We start from the raw sequence: 23,784 nt of genomic DNA, 5'->3' as shown, positions 1-23,784 counted from the left end.
AGAATTATTACAAAATAACCTAGTTGACTTGAAGACCAAAGGTACACAATGCAAAGGGTCAATCTAAACACATGTGGTCTTCATACCCTGGTTCTCAATAAATACTCTCACATCAAAATTAATTAATATGAACTATTTTGCTGCAAAAGGGGGATGCATCATAAAGATATGACTATATAATTTTTGCAAGTATACAAGTGTTTGGAGTTTTCAAGTTAATGTTAAACAGTTCCGGAAACAAGATCACACATCAATCATTTGACAAAATTATTTTCTGAAAATCTGCAATAGGATGACGAAATGTGTAAGAGAATGCTTTTGGGATCAGTCAGTCAAGTCCGCCACTTTCTGGCCCTTCACCCCTTCTAGCCTCAAACCCTTTTCCAGAAAAGGGGAAACATCTCAGGGCAGCTGTGACTTCAGCTAATGTGCCCGGGAGAGAGGTCCCCATCGGAAGACGCTGGCTGCTCTTGTGTCTATTGTACGTTGGAACTTGTAGAGTTAGCAGTTTCTTGCTTTCAAATATAATAAGTCTTTTTTTTTTTTTTATCCTCACCCGAGGATATTTTTCCATTTTTTTGTACAGATAGAGTGGGAGGGAGAGAGAGGAAGGGAGAGACAGACAGAAACATCGATGTGAAAGGGACACATCGAGGCTGCCACCCGCACGACCAACCAGGGCCGGGGACAAACTGCAACCAAGGTACGTGCCCTTAGCGGGAACCGAACCCAGGTCTCTCCAGACCGCAGGCCGACGCTCTAACCGCTGAGCCAAACTGTCCAGGGCTATAATAAGTCTTTAGAACCAAGGCAAATAACAAATTTGTATAAATTGCCAGGGGCTCCCCCTGACCCCAGTCCTTGCTTCCTTCTAAACATTTCATGGAATCCGCGGAGCCCCAATGTACCCTAAAGAAAATACCTGTCAAAAGTACCTTAAATATACAAAGTTAATTTTTGTTGGACATTTATCATTGTCTTGCTCACTTAAGTCATTGAAAGAACTCTATGCATGTAGATGTACAGATCAATAGAATGATTAAAATTTAATGTCAATTTCCTCAGGTAGTATTTTTTAGACTGAACCAATCATCTGCATTTAAATGATTTGGGCTGCTGTGTTTGTTTATTGAGTTCCTTAGAAAAGTGTGCAGAATTTTCAGTGAACTTTTGAGATAAACACTATCGTTGTAAAGCAGGGATCCACCAGGGATCCTGTGGTCATGCGTGAAGGCAGCTGCTTTTGGTGGGACTCCTGGGTATAAAATACATTCACCTCTTTGATTCTGGCTTTACAGCTGCTGTACTTTGTATCTGTCGCGGAAAATAGGCACGTTTTACGGAGCTAGAAGACGATTATTCTGAACGGTCAGCCTTTGAACGCACAGAATCACAGGCCTGAGGAGGGTGGTCCATTTATGCTCGGCTCGAATCATGAGTTCTTGTGAGTCCTCCTTTTGGGAGTCGGCAGGGTCAACAATACAGTGCCTTTAACAGAAGGGTGTGTCTCAGCGGACGGCTGCCCTACATATGTGGTCATTAGTCATGGAGACAAAGCCTGAGCCCCTGGTCCAAGCTCCAAGAATCGTCAGAGTGCAGACCCCAGAGAGAAATAGCGTTCTCCTTATTGCCATTCTAGTCACGTCTAATTGCACACAATGAATAAATCGTGAAGTTGACCCAAGGTGGACATAATCATAGTATAAAATGTGCAATAAGTCATTGCACTCAAGAAGCAATGGTTAAATCATAATACGGTTCATGCTCTGCGTCAGGAGGAAAATGGTCTCTAGCTACGGAACACCATTTTCACGTGAAGGTGTTTCTCTTAACGCCATGTCTCATTTTACCACAGCAGGAAAATGAAATTTTAGCAGAAATATGGAGGGAGAATCTAATGGGAGTGGTATTAATTCGAAATCGTGAGTAGAATTTCTTGTATTAAAAAAAGAGATTAAAATATATCTTACTAAATAATAGTGGATATTTTGACCGATTACCAAGTCACATTGGAACATAGAGTTTTAGAGGCAGGTATTGATTTTTCCAAAAAAAAAAAAAAAGAAGATGATAAAGGAGTCGAAGTGAAGATGGCACGAATCTATTTCTAGCCTCGACTCTGGTCATCATTTTTCAAATAAAATGACATTTCTTCTGATTGCGTAGCCTGAGGGCCATTTTAAGTTTAAAGTAGATGGCAGGGAAGATTTTTCCATTCATTTTGGGAGGAACAAAGCAAAACTTTTATTTTGGGGTTATTTCTGATGGCCAAATATGCATTTTCTGTATTTCCTTTTCCTGTAATCAGAATACTACTATTGAAAATGATACTTAGCAGCAAGCTGTACGTACTTAAAACAACGCTAAGCTTTGTTCTCAAGTCTTCAGCAATAAAATGATGGGCTCTGGAGCACTCAGAGCATCAGAAAGTTTTAATGAATCGAAGTCTTCTGAGCTGATCAAAGTGGAATTCAAGAAATGAAGCCAGGGCGTGTAATTGTCCTCCCGGCTGCCTTCCACTGTTTCTGCGACCATCTCCATCCACTGTGAGACTGGACGTGAGGGTCAGACAGAGCGGATGTGGGAGAGCAAAGGGGTGTGTGTGTGTGTGCGCGCGCTTGCGTGTGTGCATTTACACATGCACACGTGTGTGAGTCTGTGTGTGCATTTACACATGCACACATGTATGTGAGTGTGTGCGTGAGTGTATGATCTGGTGAGTGTGTGAGCCTGTGTGTGCGTTTACACATGCACACATATATGTGAGTATGTATATGAGTGTGTGAGCCTGTGTGTGTGTTTACACATGCACACATGTATGTGAGTGTGTATATGAGTGTGTGAGCCTGTGTGTGTGTTTACACATGCACACATGTATGTGAGTGTGTATATGAGTGTGTGAGCCTGTGTGTGTGTTTACACATGCACACATGTATGTGAGTGTGTGTGTGTGTGTGTGTGAGGCTGTGCACACACACAGGCCAGCACAGACAGTGAACTTGTGACGGCCGTCAAATGAAAGGCTGAAAGCGAAGGTTTCGCAGAGAGCAGGCGCAGGGAGAAGGGGTGGATCTGGGATGGCGGCGGGCACTTTGGGGCGGCACCTGGCCGTGAGCCCTGAGCTGTTGTTTAGATAATGCCGTGATCTTTAAGGGAAAGTGGGATCGAGCATCACTTCTATGTCCAGATTTTCTTGATAAAGTCTGATATTCTTTGGCTTTGAACTAAGCTACCAGTGAATTTTATTAACTATAAAACACAGGCATTTCAAAGATCAATATTTCAAAAAGAAATCTGCCGTTTTTACTTCCATTATGTTTTAGTATTTCCTGGATCGTATTGAATGGATTTCTGAATTTAACATGAAATGGGGGGGGGCACCTCTAATGGTTAGAATGAGCATGCGCACCTTTAGCATTCTAAGTTAAAGTCTTTGAATTCCTCACTGGAAACATCAGTTATAAGCATGTGACAAGATACTGAGAAATAATGAAAAATCATGACTAAACCTCTAACATTGTAGCATAGATGTTACCTGATTCTTTATTCAAATTTTAAATAAAACTTCCTTTGAGGCTACCTTTCTCTCTCTCGCGTGCCCTTACCTAATTCAGATATGCTCAGAATTCTTTTGGTTGTCTCCTGCTGAAGTTTTCATGTCTTACGAATCAGGAACAAATAGACACAACAAACGTTGTTTACGCCAGACGCATTCAGGGTTGAAGCATCCTGCTGGAGCGGGAAGCTATTTCAAAGTGTGGTGCGTGCTGCCACCTCGTGGTAAGAAGGGGAGCATGTGAGAATTTAAAAAACCCCAAGAAAGTGTTCTTGGGAACTGCCTGTCGGATGGAGTTCCTCTGCATTGTGAGTACTGCTTTCTTAGCTGCCGTCTTATTACAAGTAAACCTTCACTTCGAGTTTCTCCCAGGTCACCTGAGGAGATAAAAGTGCTAGCTTTCAAGAGGCAATAGCTTTTGAGGTACGCACACTGAATGTCTCAGTAGAATGTGTTCTCTGCAAAACGGCAGAATGTGCATTTCTCAGCAACAGGGCGAGAGCACAGAAATGATGCCGAGGTTGACTTTCCGAGAACACCACCGCTTGCGTTGTGCTGGAAAGTCGTGGCACTGAACGCAAATGCATTTTCCACGCGCGAACACACCTGTGGGAGTAGTCAGCTCTCTGGGGTCCCCAGGCACGCAGCCTGGCCGGCGCTGAATCCACTCGGTAACGTTTATCAATGCAAACTATCTGCTGAATATGTACTACAAGCCTAAAACTGCTAAGCCACATAAGAGATTTTTAAAACATGCAAAATTTAAAGTCACGCACCCAGCCTCAAAGGACTTCCAGGAAAGATGATAAGCATACATACTGTGTTGAACTCTTTTGGAAATTATAACCGAATTTAAGAAAAAGAGAACTCTCTATTAGATTGGAATATTGCAAAGCTGGGTTGAAAGTGCCGTTCTGCTGTGGTTTGGATAGCTGCATGGACAGACAGAGGAAGAGAATGCTGTGTGACCTCTGAGCTAAGGACACCAGGCGTGTGTTGGGGGCAGGGGGAAGTCATGTGGGCGACCCCAGTGTACTCAGTGAGAACGTAGCTTGATTTGGGAGTAAGAAAGGTGCCATTGAATCTTTTTAGCAAGAGATAGAAATGAAACTCTTTCATTATCCATTGCCTGTTTGGATTTATGCGAGAAATACCCAGACATACAATATCGCGAAAATTCAGATTCTGATAGGTTTCAGTTCTGGTGTCTAGGAAACAAAATTGGTTTTTGTTTGAGGATTGTAAGTTGTTACACACTTTTTTTTTTCCTTTAGCCTTGGCAAGATTCACTTGTTTGTTTTATGGTCGTTTGCGTAGCAATTCTACATATATTAGCAAAGGAAGGGGAGAAAAGTCGGACTAGTACCTGAATGGTAATACTTTTCAAAAGCCGGATGATCCCAGTTAAGTGGCACATTTGCATCATTATTGGATGTAAAGAGGCGGGTCAGGATGTGATTTATTGAGAGTCCTGGCTCCCCTGTTCCATTCCAGTTCAACCAGCACCCTTTCACCACTGATACTGGGACACACTGGGAGTTTATAAGACGTGTTCCCAAGGACCAAACAGCAGAATCTGGAACAAGGTCACGTTGGGAGAACTTGGGATTCCAGCCTCAGTGCTCTTACTGACCTGCTTCTAGAGTTCACTCAGTCACAGAATGTAGTCGTTTTCACATATTTATTCTTTTATAAACTAACCCATCCTATTTAACAGGAATTATAATACATTTTCCAGCTCATTCTGGTAGATCAAGATGTATGCTCTGTCAAAGGTATTCTTCACTTGGTGGATAGCTGTATTTTCAAAACTGCTGCAATTTGTCAGGTAACCCGTCGTGCACATTTTTTCCTGAAGTATTTTGCAGCCCCTGCCGTCGGGGTGCAGAGAAGTTCTCTTTGTTCTTTGCACACGGGGCTAAACACACCTGCAGCAGACACTGCGGCTCACTGCAGAAGTTCACGTTGAGTCTCTTACAAAAAGCAGATTTTCACAGTAACGCCCTGGGCCATGAAAGCGTACGTTATAAAGGGTTTGCACAACGCTGGACAAACTGCTAGCCAATACAGTGTTCCACAGAATACTTTTCCAAAAGACTCCTGTAATTTTCTACTCTTTAATCCTTTTCTCTTTTCAAAATGACTGTTCCATTTTTTTTTTTTTTTTAACTCTTTAACCAGAGACCTAAAGTCAAACCAGCAGAAGGAAGAAAAACTCCATTCTTCTGAGAAGGGTTGGGGGCGGGGGGCAAGATTCACCTTGCTGGTGTTGGTCAGATCTTTATTCCACTATTTGATTTTCCAAACTCAAACTTTTCTCTTTTAAGGGTTCCTCTAAGAGTGTTAAAATCTACGAAGTTGCCTTATGCAAAGTGTTTCCCTGACCATTTTGATTAATATAACGAGCACAGTTGACCTTGACCAGAGTGAGGTCAGCAGCCGTCTCCCTCACCCGCTCTCGATTCTCCCCGAAGTAATTGCTACGAGCCGGAGCCTCACCAATAACACAAACGGAGATCAGCACATGTCTTACGTGTATTATACGCTGTATTCTTACAATACAGTAAACTAGAGAAAAGAACGCATTATTAAGAAAGTCATAAGAAAGAGAAAAGACATTTACAGTGTTGACTGAAAAAAGGTCCATGTATACGTGGACCTGTGTGGCTCAAACCCACGCTGTTCAAAGATCAAGATTCATGTAAAGATGTGAACTTTCACCCAGGCCTGTGAGCTCAGTGGTCAGAGCGCCAGCCCTCGCACCAAAGGGTCTCAGGGTTGGCTCCCAGTCAAGGGCGCGTACCTGGGTTGCAGGTTCCATCCCAGGCCCCAGTCAGGGTGCGTGTGGGAGCAACCAGTCCACGTGTCTCTCTCACATCGATCTCTCTCTCCCCACTTCTACTCTCTCTGAAAATCAACGGAAAAAGTATCCTCGAGTGAGGATTTACAACAGAAAAGATAGTAACTTTCTCAAATATCTGCAATATACAGTTTAAAGCTGGAAAATCAATTATAATGTGATTGTGCTATTTAGATAATATTGATCATTGATAAACCTTTGCTGGTTAATTACCCACTATAAATTACACGTAGTATCGAATATGGGTGGTATCTAGTATTTCTATAACATCTATGCTTCCAAGGGTCACAGAACTGTTACTGAGAAAGATAAACACAAAATTACATCGTATGAAATATTTAGGATGATGACAAAAATTAAAACAGAAAATAGCTTTGTCTAGATACCAAAATTTCTAAGGTAGTATGACCCCATCAACTGATTTTTCTAAGTATTTTATGACTTTGATAATGAAAGCAAAGCATTTTTCCTAATATTGAAGTCATATCTAACATTTTTTGTCTTTGCCAAATCAAACTCTTTACTATTTGTCATATTTATGTGGCCATATTTCCCACACTGATGTGTTCCTTCTTAGGGGTACCCCCATCACCCTCACTGCACTTATAACCTGGGGATCACGGACCATGGGCCTCAAGTTACCAGACTGTGAAATTCCTACAAAGCCAAGTTCACCACCATATACATGTTAAAAGTTGATGAGAATAATATATCTCTTTCTTTTGTTGCTCATGATTCATTTTCTCCTGTTCTGAATTCTCATGACGCTGTTTTTTCTCATCTGCTTGAATAGTGTTATCGGGTTTTGTCTAATACACAAGCTTTTTCATTAGCGTCTTGTAGGTTTATACTTGTCAACATTATTTCAATATTGCAATGAGCCTTTTCGCTCGGTACAGCCAAGCGTGCACAGGTAGAACGTAAAGCACAATGCTTCGCTACATGAGTGCACCAAGGTAACCAAAGAACCCACATCCATAACAGATTTCATCTTCATGATGGTAGCCCCGTGCCCGTTATCGGCTGGCATCTCTGGAGGGCTGCCAGCTCCCTTAGCAGCTCCGGAAGTAAGGACCCTCTGCAACCCTGCTGAGGAGGAAGGTCCGGTCCTTGGTCTCAGTCGGGAGGGGAAGTCACTGCTGCGAGCCTTTTGCTTCAGATTTGCAGACGGCTTCCCACGGAGCCCCAGTCACACCTCCCCTGTCTCTCTCTCTTGCCATCAGCTCCCTGCGAAGGCGACACGTTCTTCTGCCACAGTAACATGTGCATCAACCACACCCTGGTGTGCAATGGACTTCAGAACTGCGTGTACCCTTGGGACGAAAACCACTGCAAAGGTAAGAGCTGGTCCTCGGAGGCGGCAGTACCCGCTCCGGGCAGGGACACGTTCGCCAGTGGGCTGTGCGTCAGGCAGCCCGAAGGTGCGGCGCCGGGCCCCTGGGAGCTCGGGGCTGGAGCATCGCTCGGGAAGCCTGCTTTTTGCCTTTTTGGGCGCTGTTGCCAGAAGTATGTCATGATTAATGCACAGTGGTCCCTCCGGCGGCTATGACCGCTCATGGGGGCATCTCTGGAGGGGAGCCTGCAGGGCCACAGAGGGACACGCGGGGTTCCCACCAGACCTGGTGCCCTGCGTCTGGGTGGCACCTGTCGTTACCCAGGTGGGCGCGTGGACCTCGGTGCACCTGCTGCGCAGAGAAAGTGCGTGGAAGGCAGGGGTGCGCTTGTTACTTCCAGCCTCTGAAACTCAGCTTCCGTGTGGGGAACCAGAAGGCTTCTCCTCCCTTCCAAGGACAGCAGCTCCCCATCCTCCCCCTCCTCCAGCCTGTGCCCAAAGTGCGTTCCTGGGGACCGGAGCCCGGGCTCGGTTACACTGCTGTGTGTTGCAGCGAGGCTGAAGGGTTCACACACCTCTTGGCCACTCACTGTGAACCGTTTGCAAAGGAAAAGACGCGGCAGGTGACTCTTTCCTGCCCAAAGCCCAGTATGATCCACTGAAACGCCTTCTGAGGGTAGACGCAGCCCTGGGCCCCGCGCTCACGCAGGAAGGGGACCCGTGGCAAACGTTTGAAGGTGGGATGTGGCGATGATCGAGTTTCTGTCCGAGGAGCGCTTGGCAATGGCTGGGGAGTCATTCTGTGAAGACTCCGCGTCCAGCACTGGTCATTTCTGCTGTTTGGGAGATTTCCGGGGGCGTGGGCACCTCCGATCCACGGACGGTAACCTTCAGGGGGAGCCGCAGTCCGTCTGCCCTCCTGTCGGACTCCCTCTGCGCCACGGCTCGGGAGGAAGGGGACGGGGACAGCTTTATGACCAGGGCCCGGGGGAAGGTGGTAGCATCTGGTCTTCTCCACTGGCCTCTCCAGGTGGTTCCACCCGCGAGTGAGCGGGCCCGGCCTCCTCGGCGCCTGGTCTGAGCCTCGGGCTACCAGTGCGGCTGGGGCAGGAAGGGAGCCCAGACAGTGGCCACGGCACTGGGAGGGGGTGAGAAAGGTGGCTCGTCCCCCTGGGCAGGTGGCTCCCCCTGCTGGGCAGCTGCTGTCCCTCTCCTCGAGGAGCTGTGGGGGGAGGAAGCCCCGCGTGTCTGAAGTCCCCAGAGCAGACTGTCACTCTGATGACCCGGGAATGCAGATGCTTGTAACGTCTCAGGCGCTCACCGACCTTAAGGAAACAGACTCATCTGAGTAAATCTACCGCCGTTTGCCATTAGGGCCCTTTCCCAGACCTTAGCTCGATGGCTTTTTTTTTATCCTCACCCGAGGACATTTTTCCATTTTTTGTTCAGGTAGAGTAGGAGGGGGAGAGAGGAACAGAGAGAGAGAGAAACATCGATGTGAAGGGACACATGGAGTGGCTGCCACCCGCACGACCAACCAGGGCCGGGGACAAACTGCAACCGAGGTACGTGCCCTTAGCGGGAACCGAACCCGGGTCTCTCGGGACCGCAGGCCGACGCTCTAACCGCTGAGCCAAACCGGCCAGGGTTCGATGGCTTTTTAAACATAATTTTTAGCAGGTATGGTTGTCCATTAGGGGAGCGGCCCAGGGCCCTGCCCGCCACCATTTCCAAGTTGTCTGTCTTGAAGTTTAATAATCCGTCTGGTTCGGAACCGTGGTACTGCTGTGCCTTCAGTGTCCACGTCGGAACCAGCTCCCTCAGACACGGGCACACTCACGGTCCCCTCCCTTGTACCGCAGGGAAACAAATACTGCTTCTGACATGTTTTCTGTATTGATTTTAGAGAGAGAGGAAGGGAGAGGGAGAGAGACAGAGAAACATGGATGAGAGAGAACATGGACTGGCCGCCTCCTGCACACCCCCCACTGGGGATCGGCCCACGACCTGGGCATGTGTCCTGACTGGGAATCGAGCCGGGACCTCTTGGTGCGTGGGTCGATGCTCAAGCCGGCCGGGAAATAAATCCTGCTTTTAAAATAAAGAGATGGTTCCCAATGCCCCTCGGAAGGCCTCACAACCTTCTGCAAACACTCGTTTACAGAGCAGCAGGGATGTCGGTCGGAGGCTGGAAAACGGGGTCCTTGTGAAAAGTGACCATTTTTGTTTCTTTGCAAAGATCACTGAGCGTCACTTTAAATACTTCTTAATTTTTAAGAACTCCAGCCCAGCCACGGGCCCGGGCCGCGTCGTGGCCGCTGGGACCCCGCGAGCACGGGCCGGGCGGGCGTGTGTCTCACCTTCTCCTCCTCACTCTCGACCCAGGAAAGAGGAAGGCCAGCCTGCTGGACCAGCTCACCAGCACCAGCGGCACGGTCATCGGCGGGGCCTCCTGCATCGTCATCCTCCTCATCATCATCTCCGTCGTGGTGCAGATCAAGCAGCCGCGGAAGAAGTACGTGCAGAGGAAGGCGGACCTGGACCAGACGGCGTTCCAGGAGGTGTTCGAGCCTCCCCACTACGAGCTCTGCACCCTGAGGGGCGCGGGGGCCGCGGCCGACTTCGCCGACGTGGCCGAGGACTTGGAGCACCCCCACCAGCTGCGGAGGGCCCCGTCCAAGTGCGCCCACGACCACCACTGTGGGGCCCGGCTGTCCAGTGCGAGGGGCAGCCGCAGCAACCTCAGCGCCCGGGACGCGGCCGCCACCCCCGAGCTGCCGCCGCCGCCGCCGGGCAAGGCCCCGGGCCCGGCCCCCAGCAGGAGGAGCATCCTGGTCATGAAACACAGCTACTCGCAGGAGGCCGCCGACGCCTGCGACATCGACGAGATCGAGGAGGTGCCCACCACCAGCCACAGGCTGTCCCGGCACGACAAGGCCGTCCAGCGGTCAGTACCCGTCGGTTTTCTGTGACAACCCCACCCGAGGATGCAGCGCTTCCCGGACGGGGCGGGGTTGTCTTCCTCTCTCGGTTCCCCTTCCCAAGGGCGGTTTAACGTGGTGTCCCGTGTGTTCTCCCTTTCCTCCCTGTCCATGCCCGCCAGGCCCGGGGCACGCGTGTGACAGCGCGCCCACCAGGGGTCACTAACCTCCACACTCATCGAACACTTACATCTACGGACATAGGTTCCGATTTATATCACATGTTTACATGGCCAGTTTGCTTACACACGGTCACGAATATTGTCCCAATCCTTACATTTTTATTTTAAAAATTTATTTTTTTTATTGATTTTGGAGAGAGAGGAAGGGAGAGGGAGAGAGAGAAACATCGATGAGAGAGAGCATCGACTGGCCGCCTCCTGCACGCCCCCCACTGGGATTTGGCCCACAACCTGGGCATGTGCCGTGACTGGGAATCAAACCAGCGACCTGCATGGGTCAACGCTCAACCACTGAGCCACACCAGCTGGGCCCAATCTTTATGTTTTTTAAATCTATGAAATGATATTTGGAAATAATTGCCTTACCGAGATGGTTAACTCATCTCGTGGAATAATTTTAATGTAGAAATAGCATATTTTGCAACATAATGTATTCTATTTTTGGTATGAAAATGAAAATACTTTTTCCATGTATTACATAACACTTGTATTACACATTGCATAGGGCAGCATGATATGCTAAAATACTACATATTTATATTTAAATGCAGCAAAGGTTAGTAGAAACATTTGATTTCCTTTTCCTTTTAATATGATCTGTTTTGTATCATTAGCCCTAAAATGAATAAACATTGAGGGAAAATTTAGGGGAAAAAATTATTTTAAATCCCCAAATCACATCTACTTAAGTTTTCTTTTCGCATGTTGAGTAGCATTTGGTTTGGTTTGTAAAGTATATTGTTTCTCAGTTCATCATACACTTTCAAAACCTAAAGTATGTTAGTTGATTTAATATTTTGCATGCTGACGGCAAAGATCTATTTTCCTAGTTTTATGAATTTTTAGGAATGCTTTTAGGTAAATCTGTATGTGCGTATTTATTTCTGTGCAAATATTACTTTGTTGAATGAAATAGCCGTAACATTCCAGGTTCTGCCTCATTGGGTCCCTAAGCAAACATGAATCTGAATACAGCACCACCAGGGTCTAGACAGAAATCCCAGGTAAGCAGACGGCCTCAGTCCCTTCTCCCGTGTTGTTGCATTCCATTTCGTTTTGTTTTGTTGCAACTGTCTTGCAGTTTTTTTAGGGAAAGGGCTATTTATTCACTATTTCTTGAGATAACATGTTTCCTAACATTTCATAGAATGGATTTGATGCTGATGGAAGGACCACTCTTAGTACCTGTATCCTTAAAACAAATATTAATATTCTTACCATCCAGCCTTGTACTGCAACGTTATTGAAAAGGATGTTCAGTTAAGACAGGTTTTACATGTGTTAAGGTAGAGATACAAAAATCAGTGACCTCTTCAAAGACATACCAGAAGAAACCTGAGGTTTTCATACTGAAAAAAATCGAGCATTGTCTCACTATAACTGAAGTCAATCTATAAAGTTGATAACAATTTTTAGACTTAATTTGGCAATATTTTACACCAAACTCGTACACTAAGAATTTGGTTGTTCCCATACAATATGTGCACTCTTATTTTTGCATGGATATGTCGCTTATTTCATGAAAATAAAATGCAGGAAGTTACAGTGAATGCTTGACAAGGCACAGTGTTCCGTAAATACCAGCGGTCCGTGCATCGAATGTGTCATTGAGTCAGGAAGCTCTTACTTGTAGCAGTTAAGAGTCTATTTCTACACGAGACTAGTTTGTCTCCAATAAAATTTGCTTGACAGCTGATCTCTTACAAACTCTTTCGGCCTATCATCTGTTCTTGAATTAGCTGGATGCATTCCCTCGCTCTAGATTACCCCGATAAAGTGGTGTATTTGTGTGCGTTTTTCACTGGGAGAATTTGTTTTAACTGTGTTTTGTTTTCAGAGGAGAACTATTTATACACACACGGGGACTGTGCGAAGAAAAGTCTATAGTGAGTTGTGAAAAGTGGACCTATTTCTAAATTCATTCCACTGCCTTTATCCAAACTTAAGAACTACAGACATCCGTTCTCTCTTCGGCAAGACACCCCCGCTGCACAATGATGTGTTCATTTCGTAATTTGGTTGCTGGCCACCAAGTGCTCCTTAGTATTTAAATACATTTTGAGATTTACTGGAAACTTGAAGAAGAAATTAGTTCCTGAATCAGACTCCCCCAACTTCATTGTTCCTTCACGCCGTCTCCGTGTTGCTTCAAGTCTCTTCGACGGTTATCCACAGTGTGCTTCATGGGAAAACACGGTTTGGGGTGAACTCTGTGTCACAGGTGCATCGTTGTCCCTGTATAGCCCGCGTGAGAACAGTGCGCTCCTGGCTGAGTCTGAACGTGCTCCCGTGCAAAGTGACCCTGTGGCCCTGGGGACAGCAGCTCGAGGTTTTCTGGCCTGACTGTGAAATCCGTGGTGTCGTGATCAATGCAGGAGTGAGTAAAATTACTGGATGGCAATAAGAACAATCTCATCCTTTGGTCTTTCCTCTGTGCCCCAATTTCCTTTGTTTGGTTTGTTTTTGTTTTGTTTTATATCAAAAGAAAGTACCCAGTTTCAGAAACAGTTTTTGAAATCGGTATTTTGCCATTTATACCCTTCAATAGCAACGTTTTTTGATGAAGCCATTAGCAATACGACTGAATTGACGGACAGTGTGAGAAAACCCCCTGCATGTCAGTTCTGGATATTTCGGTTGGGAAAATATCCTTTCTCTTAGACACATTGTAAAAAGCATGCATTCCCCAACACCGCTGTCTCTCCTCCATTTCTTTGTATCATCTGCTTGCTCCTTGTAACTTTTTATATAAAGATATATAAAAATGTATAATAATTTCCTAACTTGAGTTAAGAGAGATGTTTTCTTCTATTGGAGTAAGAAAAAACCAAACTTACACACTTTGTATCAACTCTTCACACGTTTTGGGCCCAGCGTTGAGGTTTACAGTTTCCAAAATGGGTTGGAATCCCTGTTTTAGAATAGGAAAGTCTTTTATAAATGCTTTAAAACCACCGGCCATTTTATGACGCAAATTACACCATTCAGGGTTGTTCATACTAAGAATGTATGATACCTGAAGTCTTGCTAAATAAGATGTGTTTAAATAGAAATACATTAAAATCATTTAATATATTTAATTGCTGCTGAATGATACACACACTCTTTCATGTTTGATTCAGGGATTGGATACTTTTAAAATACTGAAGGCGCATTCTTAGAAAAGAAATTTTAACCAGAATTTCTATAGATCTGCTTACAAACATTTTCAAAACTGCTGAATTCTATCGTTTAAATTCTGTCCTTTGGCAAAGTAGCCTGTCACTCATGCCGGCTTTACAAAGCCCATGGCTTAACTACTCACACACACCCCCGTTAGGAATTCAATTTCGAGAATGTCACACACAAAAATAAATGGAAAAGAAAAGAACATTTTGGTGATAGAAAAAAATTAAAGAATTATCACACCAATTCTGAATAGTCTATATTTTAAAAAAATGTCAAGCTCCATAAATAGTCACTCCCATGAATGTGATAAGCTGGTGAATAGAAAACATATATATTGAATATAATAAAGATACATTTTTATTTTCCAACATATTTTTATACACATTGCTTGTGTTAAAATTTAGCCTTTTTAAATTGACGTGACTGATTTATTTATTAGCATGACTACTCTCATGCCCTTTAATTCAAATTTAAGAAGCCATATTTTATATTACCTTATTTAGCAATCTTCACGGGCCCTTGGCACTGCGAGTGAATAATCTCAGAAAAGGGTGATAGTCAAGGCTCCGTACAACAGCACCGAGGCGGAAAACAGCCAGGTGAACCTCTCACCCTTACTTGTCCTGTCTACAGCCCTTCCAGCCTCCACAGTTCTTCCTGAAGACACACAAGCCTTCTGACTTGCTAGTTCAACACCTAAAAGATATTTGCGCCAGAATTCCACTGGTGGAGACTTAAAACAAACATCTAGTCACACCAACTACAGTGATTAGATGGACTTCTTGCATCTACTAAATACACGATAGCTCCACGGGAAAATGAAAATATTTCAATGAAGAACAGGCCCCTTCAGTGGTAATACTGGAAAATATTCACCAGTGAGCATCACTGATCGGACAGGACACCAGTGATAACGCTGAGCAGAGTCTTGGAGGCGGGCCCTCGTCCCTGGCCATCACTCTCCACGCGGGGCCGGGGCTTGGGTGTGGGCCGCTCCATGATACCTGGGAGATGTTCTATGGACACACTTGGAAGAGAATCTTTATTATTTATTTATTTATTAATCCTCACCTGAGGACATTTTTGCATTTATCCTCAGACAGACCGGGAGGGAGAGAGGGAGGAAAAGAGAGAGAGAAACATCGATGTGAGAGAGACACATCAACTGGTCGCCACCCACACGACCCCAACCAGGGCCGGGGACAAACTGCAACCGAGGTGTGTGCCCCTGGCGGGAACCGAACCCAGGACTTTCCGGTCCACGGGACGACTCTCTAACCACTGAGCCAAACCGGCCAGGGCTGGAAGAGAATCTTTAAAAGCCAGTATTGAAATCTATCCATACAGTAAAATCTCCTATTTACTGACCGCCAGACCACTTCCCTGAGTATCACCTTCGGTCCGCTCTCAGCTGGGCAGAGCTGTGGAGGTAAGGAAGGAGATGTTTCAGGACCTTTGAGATGCTTCAATATGCTTCAAGTCATGTTGTTCTCAGAAACAATTATATTTTTGATAAACTGATTTCAAATATTAGTTACACCAGAGCTTTAGTAATGCCATGTTTTCAATGATGTAACTACACATTACGTCAGTTCACTGGAAGACAGCTGTTTCGATTTGATTGCTCTGTGTTTGGATTCACTTGGAAGACCTGGGAGGCGGGTCATCACGGGACCACCCACGAGGCCTGCGCTGGGCTCTCTGTCTCCTGCTTTGCAGGTGCCTCGCACAGGTGGGCGCTGACCAGCAAACTCCTGTGCGATCTCCTGGTACCTGATTTCAGACACATGCCATTTTGTTGTAAAACAGGCTTGTGATGTTTGCTTGGCCACCATGAACTTCCATTTCATTAGATGATCGGAGGTCAGCGTCTTTGCTCTTCTGCGGGAGAAGCAGCCACGTGGTGGCCGTGCCGGCTTCTCTGCTTCCCATCGTTGTTCTCTCCTAGAGCTACTTCAACGGGTCGGGCTCCGTAGTCTTTCCTGGGGTTGAATTCAGTGAGGTCGGACATCATCTGCAGATTCACTTAGGCGGTTACATCGACTTATCCCAGGTTCTTTCCCCTCGGGAATGTGGGTTTTCCTCAAATTGGATAAGCTTTTTGAACAATTCCACGAATGGACTTTCCCTGACCTCGGAATAGGCGCGCCACAATACCGGTTTGTTATCTTCATTAATGTAATAGCAAGTGATTCATTGATGTTTTGATGAGAAAATAAAGACTAGCGTTTTATCTTACTATGAAGTTTGCATATTTCAGTGATGAAAATGGGTTCTGTTGGAATCCAACTCTGGGGGTGGGAGTAGGCTTAAGAAACAAAATCTGTAACGTTCTCTGACTCCTAAGAGGATGTGATTTGGAAAACCTGTTTCAGTGTTGCCAGACTTTCCTGTTGCCAGTTAGTGGGTTCTCATCTCATCTTACTGACGGGTCTTCCTTTGCCCATTCCTCTCTCACGGAGATCCCAGACGAGCAATCGTTGGCTAAAAGTGATATGACCAATTAATTATTCATCTCTTCTTCATTTAATTACTATTTCCTGTGCCCCTCTGAAAGGCGGAATAAAGTTGCCCAATAAATTATATTGCTAAAGCAGCCAGAGATGTGGTGTTTTATTAAAAACCCCGTTCAATATATCCGAGGCCCTTTGTTAATGGAGAATTACCCTGATTCATTTTATGAATGAACTGAAGTTGCTCTATGGATTTCTTTCACTGAATTTTATTATCCAAATAAATCAAACAGGGTAATGCTGTCAGACACTCCTAATTTCTCCTTCTTTTTTTATCGCGGCCTCTGGCTCTGTACTTCTTGGTATGTTATTAAAGAAGTAAACACCCTCTGATTATGTCTTTAATTCCTCAGAGGTGTGGGTAGTAGAGTCAACCTGCTTCAGACTCCTGCCATGTACTAGGGCTGGTTTCCAGAAGGTTCTTATCGCCGCACCAGCATGATCTAAGAGGTAAACCAGGTCTTTGTGTCCATGACAATTGCCATCAACATGCTCTTAATTGTTTCTGATCCCCACCCGTCTCCCAACTCAGAGGCACGCCCCTTCCCATTGGTTCTTTCTTTGAAATATTTCTTCTTCCTCTTAATAGTCCCAGATACAAGCACAAAATGTAAAAGTGGCCAGAAGGGAAAACGTATGAATTATTCAAAAGAAAATGTTTCTATTGTATCCCATAATTAAATTTGTACTCTTAATTCACTTTCTCATGAGTTAAATTTAATAATAACAAAGCCAAAGTTTTCTGAGCCTACACAATCCAGATACCAGGCTTCTTTCCGAGTGCTTTGGAAATGAGAGAGAGAAAAAAAAAGGTGGCAATCTAGAGGGAACATAATTACGGAGCAGTCTAGAAGGAAGGGTGCTTGCAAGAGCTAGAGGAGGTAAATGAAGCCCAAAGTACTGGCCAAGTTTCCATCTTGAAAAGCTAATTCATTTCTTCTAGTTTTGGATGGAGGGTAAAATACATTCAACTGTCCAGAGAAGGTAATACAGAAGGTGTTTCATAATAAAGAAGTTAACAACATAAATATGGGGATAAACTATATTCTTAAGGGATCAAGAGAGGTTTTATGGAGAGTTGTCCTTCTAAGCAGGTCTTGAAGGCTGGAGACCATTGTCAGACGTGGGTCAGGGAGAGGTCTCCACCTGAGACAGGCGGAGTCGCCCCGGAGGCTCTGAGCTGGGTTGGCGGGAGCGTGGGCACAGGCGAGGGGGTCTAGTGGATCTGGGGGGAAGAGGGGTTGACGTGGTCCTTCATGCCTTCTCAGCCCATATCATGCCGTCCAAAGGAGTTCACGTTTTGTTCACAGGAGAAGATTTTCATGTCTCTCAGCAAAGGATGGCTTAAACCTTGTGTGTTAAGGGGAGTCCCTGGTCAGCTGTGTTTGCTACACTGAAGGAGATTGGAACACACCCAGGAAACTTCCAAACGGGGCAGAGAAAAAGTCATTCAAAGGAATCACTGATGGAATCGCTAGGTATCTAGAAACACCTGCCCAATACCTGCCCTGATTTTGTAGCTGCTTTCCACCCTGTTGCATCCTTTCAAGGTCAGGACTGACTAACTGGCCGGCGTACACAGCTGTGTGCTTGGCTCCGTTTGAACGTGTTACGTCTACGTGTTCTCTTCGCTGTCCTAGCAATGCTGTGACTAAACACGAGAATGCTCGTTATGGTGGCTATTGTTATCATTCCACTGCCCACGTGGAAACACGGAAGGGAGTTTTGGAAACTTTGCTAAGATGGCACCTTAAGGAATAAACCCAGCTGTGCATCTAAGCGGATTAACCCGAGTCAGCCAGCAACCCTCACCGTGTGTGATGCGGCCCTTCAGTACACAGCATGGTATGTGTCCCTGGAAGAAGGTGATATAATTCATCGTAGCCCTGAAGTGTGCTGTTTCCTCATCTATAAAAATATGTGTTATCACACCTCCTCTCTACCCTATAGCATTTACGATCAAACGACAGTGCATTGGAACATCCGTTTTATACTCTAATACATTATCAATAAATCGTTTTCCTAAGTCATACGTCAAGTTCATTGCATGATCAACATGGAGCAAACGCACCATCTAGAAAGAGCAGTGGTGAAGGTAATATCTAGAGCCCGTGGGTTCTTGTATCACCCGAGTGATGTTTTCGACATTGTTTTATTGTATCATCTTATTCGAGAACATTGAACTCCAGGTCCCCAAAGCCTGCATCTTCAAGTATACACAGAAAGACCAACACTGGAAGGAAAGTCCTGTCTTCCATCCCGGACAATGACGTGGTGCAAATTCTCATCATAACACAGTGGTAGATAAGCAAACATACAGACGCCTCTGTCCATAACTGTGGTCCCGAAATCATAATTATGACCTAAAAACATGGGATAAGGCAGTGAAAATAGCTTCCGACAGAACTCATTCCAGTCCCGATTCGAGTCTCGCTCCGTTCGAAGCATGAGCTCCTAGGAAGGCGGTCTGCACCCCAGAGTCGCTCTTTCCTTCCGGAGGCAGAGGAGACTGGCCAATGGGGATGGTGCTACGAGACCGGGCGAAGGTGCCCGCAACCAACAGCGGGAACTGGGGGATGCCGACGTGGGGGCCCCCACTTTCACATTTCCGTCTTACTAGCTGGTCCTTCAGAGTGGGGCCAGTGTCTCCCGCAGGCTGTGCTTTTCTGCGTCTGTGACCCAAGTGTCGCACCTTCCCGCTGGACGGTGTCCCTGGGTTCAGACAACGCAGGAAAAGGCCTGGCCCTTCGAAGGCACTCATCAGCTCAGATTGACCTCCGAGGGGTTGTCACGACAGGGTCCCTGGAAGGAACGTAGGGGTGGCAGGTGGGGAGAGAAAGGCCCCAGGTGGCCATTAGCTCCTGCCGTCACCCTTTGGCACACCTGTGATGCTGCTGGGGGACACACCAACCCAGGCAACTGTTCTCATGTCACTGAGGACGGCACGTTTCTAGAACAAGAGTATCTGAAGACAGGCATCGGGACTGACTCATTTGGGTGCCCTTCAAAACAGCTGCTCAGTGTATAGTCAATACGGGTGTGTTAAATGAGCAAACGAGTAGAAAAGTTACACTGAAATAAATAAATTCCTGTATTGGTCTCAGAAGCATGGTCCAGACCCAACTTAGATGGATTAGCCCTTCTTTCTAGAAGGTGCAGACTGACCCCGACTCCAGAGAAAGCCAGAAGGTCTATGCAGTCACCACGGGTAGGAGCACGTTGTCTTTTTCCCTTTACAATATAACTAATGTATAGATTGAGTTTTCAAAACAAACTCACCCACAAAATACAAAGGACCGTAAGTTTCAAAGCACAACACTTAGAATAACGTTTGGATAGAATTGCTCGAAGTACGTATCAATTCAGTTACTTAGGAACCATGGATCGGTCGAGATTTTATGTTTCTCACATATGCTGAGATTTGAATACAAGTGTCTTTTTAAAATCACTCTTTCAGAGGCAGCCGTTCCCATAGATTATTGCTAAGATGTTTCCTACGAACACATTTTCACATAATAGACTTGCCCAGCCTTCTGAAAAGACAGCCTTTATGTGTTAAAAAGATTAATGAACTCTTATTAATTGATCTTATTAAAGCATTTTACAGCCTGGCTGGTGTGGCTCAGTGGAAGGAGTGTCATCCCACGGACTGAGAGGTTTGATTCCCGGTCAGGGCACATGCCCGGGTTGCAGGCTCAATCCCCAGGAGGGGGCGCACAAGAGGCAGCTGATTGATGTTTCTCTCTCACATGGATGTTTCCATGTCTCGCTCCCTTCCTCTCTCTTTCAAAAATCAATAAAGACATTATTTTTAAAAAGCATTTTATAAAACGTCGATGCACTTGGGAGAAAATGCTTTCTCTCTCTACTCTTCTCTAGCCAAGCTTTTTCTCCCAACTATCTTGAGACATTGATAAACTCTATAGATATTTTATGACCAGATGCATATCTTGATAGGTACTTGGAAACAGGCATCTTTTTTTTAGAGGACGATGCTAGTTGCAGGATATTGTGTCTCACCTTCAAATCCTCCGCGCTCTGAATTCCCAGGCCTGGGACTCTGCAGACCACCCATTTCTTCTGCTGGACACTGTTCCCATGTCCCAGCAGAGGGGGGGAGGGGGAGACGGAGAGGCTCACGAGGACTTGCTTTTCCAGTTGCCTCTTGTACTGTCAGCACCGTCTAAGAAAGACATGTGGACTCAACGGTCGCCTCCAGCTTCTGCTATCACCTGGAGACCCAGCCCCTCGTGTCCTGCACCAGCCGGGTGGCCTTCTCTGCAGGATGCCACCCGGACTCCGGTTTCTGAAGCCCCGTGACCCCCACTGTCTCCTCTGTCCTGGGGGAGTGGAGCTTCGTCGAGCTTAGTATCCACGTGTTTCCCCCTTACTCCCTCTTCTTCCCCAGCCTTTCACACTGTGTAACGGCCCCTTTCCCTGCCGGTGTGTTTTCTGTTTCACCGACCAGAGGGCCATGATGAGTTCTAACTGGAATATTTTTCTTCACTAAGGGCATCTTGAAATTCTCCCCTGAGATTCTTTGGCTTAATGTATGACTCTTTGCCTAATTAGATTTTACAATATAAAAACAAGTATTTGGCAAAATCAATTCTGGAATATTCGTTCTGTAGCATGAGATACTCTGTTTGATACGGTCACAATACTTGGGTTTATAATCAGCATGTGTTCCCGCTTGGGGGGTGGGTACTTCTCAGTTCTCATGGGGACTTAAAAGGAGGGATGTCACTTCTGTGAACGTGAAAAGGCACCACAGGTGTCCTCTCTCGTTTGTCTCCCTGACCCGGCCAGCTCTAGGCAACTTCTTAACGTATTTGTGCGGACCCCCATCAGTTCTTGCAGATCTCGAAGTTCTACTGGATTCTCTGGGAACAAAGCCCTTTTCAGAATGGACAGCATGGGGGTGCACGCCGATGCCTTCACGAGAGCCCACAGACCCCCCTGTCCAGAGCTGCCTGGGAGCATCCGAAACTTAAATTCTAACGACCGAGCCACAGGTCTAGAAAAGTTAACATTTTTTAACTTCAGTTTTTTACAAGATTGACTTCAAATCTCATCTCCCAGCGATAAGAAGTTTAATCTCTCTAAAGTCGACCAGCAACACCCTTGTGTCTCTAGGGCACAGGGGGACAAGGACATGGGCTGGCAGGTGAGTTGAGCTGTTTGACCCGGTCAGCGGTCTGTTCACGGTGGTTCCCGCAGTTTCTGGTCATACAGGAGAAAGATCCGCTTGTTTTCGGGCTTAATCAGATATACCTTGATATAATAAACTTACACCACACATATTCTCGACATTGCTTAAATGTGGATCCGCACCAGAATGCGTGCAAGTGTATATTCCTGCTTTCCTAGTAAATGGAGCAGATGTAACCATTTCTCGAGACACACACAGAAACAACAGGCTTTGTTTAAAAAGAGAGATGACCAGCAAAACAAGGTTTGCGCATTGAAATATTAAACATCAGTAACCACTGTTGAACGTTCGGTGTGAGACCCTGCGTTAGGTCGTTGACAGGCATTTACCCAACCAGTTCTCGCCGCAGCCTGTTAGGGTATCATCGTCAGCTTTGTTGCACAGATGAGGGAGCCTCCTTCCCTCTGGCCTCGTCCCACCCAGGGTCCCCCGAGGAAAAGCGCAGGAGCCTCTGAGAAAAGTGAACACGTGCAGAGAAGCCTGCGGAAATGAGGGGGTGAACGCTTTTCCCTAAGTGCTTCTGGGGCCCAGAGCGCTTTGGGGAGCAGAGGTAGATCGCAGACACGTGTACAAAAGGCTACAGACATCACAAACACAGAAGGAGTAACACTGTTCTCATCACTATCTAGGAATGAGGCGGAGGATTCAGTGTGCTGGTCATGACTCTGGTTTATGTCGACTGTATTTTTTAAAATGTGTCGTCTGCGGAATGCGCCTCGCTTTTCGTTATTAACGGGGCCACCTTTTATTTAGGGCGTTCAAAATGTGAGCCCATGGAGTTTGCATGAAATAATGCATTTTTGTAATAGATAATATAGTGCAAAGACGTGAAAGTAACACATTCAGAAAAGCAGGTATTTTTAAAAGCTGGATATTTTTCTACTGTAAACACGAGGTCCTACGCCGGACCAGTGGCAGCATATTAAACTACCTGTGGTGGAAAAACCAGCTTCTCGTGTGCAGAGTATACAGAGCTGAGCACGTAGAGTGATAGTCGCTGTCCCGATGCTGTCATGGAGATGAATGTACAGGAAGTCCTGTGAAAATAACACCTGCTCTCAAATGCTCGGTGCAATTAACATGATGAGATTCAGGCCCATCTATCAGGAGCCACTAAATAAAGATTAATGACCTGTTCTCCACACAGGTGTTTCTTATTCCTACTCTGTCTCCGCCTCTGAGGGATGAAAGACTCTACCCACAGTGCCTCTGCGGAGTCACTGTTGAACCGATAGCTCTGGAGATGTACACAAACGTGTTCCTATTTGGCTCCGCCATCTGATCGAAACGGCTCCACACCACGCTGCTACGCGGACGGCAGGCAGCTCACCTAGACCTGAGTGAGGACTGTTGTGAATTCAAAATGTGATTTACTGAGGATACTACTTCCCAGGATGAGATGCGAGAGAACGAGGCCTCACGTGGTAGATGTGTAGTGAACCTTCCCAAGCAGGGCCACCGGGAATGTCTCTGAGGCCCGTTCCCAGCGGACAATGTCACCCCCAGTGGCAACAGAGGCCCCTGGTTTCTGCCGGTTCTACTTAAAATGCTCAGCCCCTTGCGGTTGGCACCGTGAGTGACGGCGAATTGCACACATGCCCGAGAGGACATTCGTCTGATGGGGTTCGTCGCCGCAAGGTCATGCCGAGTTTTAATGTGCAAACGGAAAGAGCTCATCAACCTTCTGGGGGGTGGGGGGGACACCTGCTATTGTATTCTTGGGGGCTTCTGTCTCCGTTACTTACTTTTATAGCATCTGTAGCGTCCACTTTTCCTGCTTATCCCTGCTGCTTAACCTTCATTTTGGCCAGAACACTGTCTGTTACTGGTCTTGAGTGAACACTTGGTACTTTGTTCCTGTATTCCTGTTGGGGTGCTCACTGCGCCCCCTCCCTACGGAGGGAAACCTTACTCCTAGGTGCCAATGACTCGTGTAGAGAAGTCACCCCTAGACTGGAAACCCCATTGAGGGTGGCACT

The 23,784-nt window shown here is 46.1% G+C and overlaps 1 protein-coding gene across 1 annotated transcript in view; it reads left to right on the top strand.

Moving 5' to 3' along the window:
* Window positions 1–11,903, top strand: part of NETO1 (neuropilin and tolloid like 1) — an 80,080-nt gene extending 68,177 nt beyond the window's left edge. Inside the window, exons 8-10 of the mRNA XM_036245442.1 lie at window positions 7,640–7,753; window positions 10,135–10,696; window positions 11,843–11,903. Coding sequence (XP_036101335.1) covers window positions 7,640–7,753; window positions 10,135–10,696; window positions 11,843–11,903 — 737 coding nt within the window. The remainder of the gene's footprint in view (window positions 1–7,639; window positions 7,754–10,134; window positions 10,697–11,842) is intronic.
* The last annotated feature ends 11,881 nt before the right edge of the window (window positions 11,904–23,784 follow it).

Source organism: Molossus molossus, unplaced genomic scaffold (assembly GCF_014108415.1).
Source record: "Molossus molossus isolate mMolMol1 unplaced genomic scaffold, mMolMol1.p scaffold_m16_p_6, whole genome shotgun sequence".
NCBI lineage: Eukaryota > Metazoa > Chordata > Mammalia > Chiroptera > Molossidae > Molossus > Molossus molossus.
Note: the sequence above shows the minus strand (reverse complement) of the source record. Positions and strands in the feature narration are given on the sequence as shown.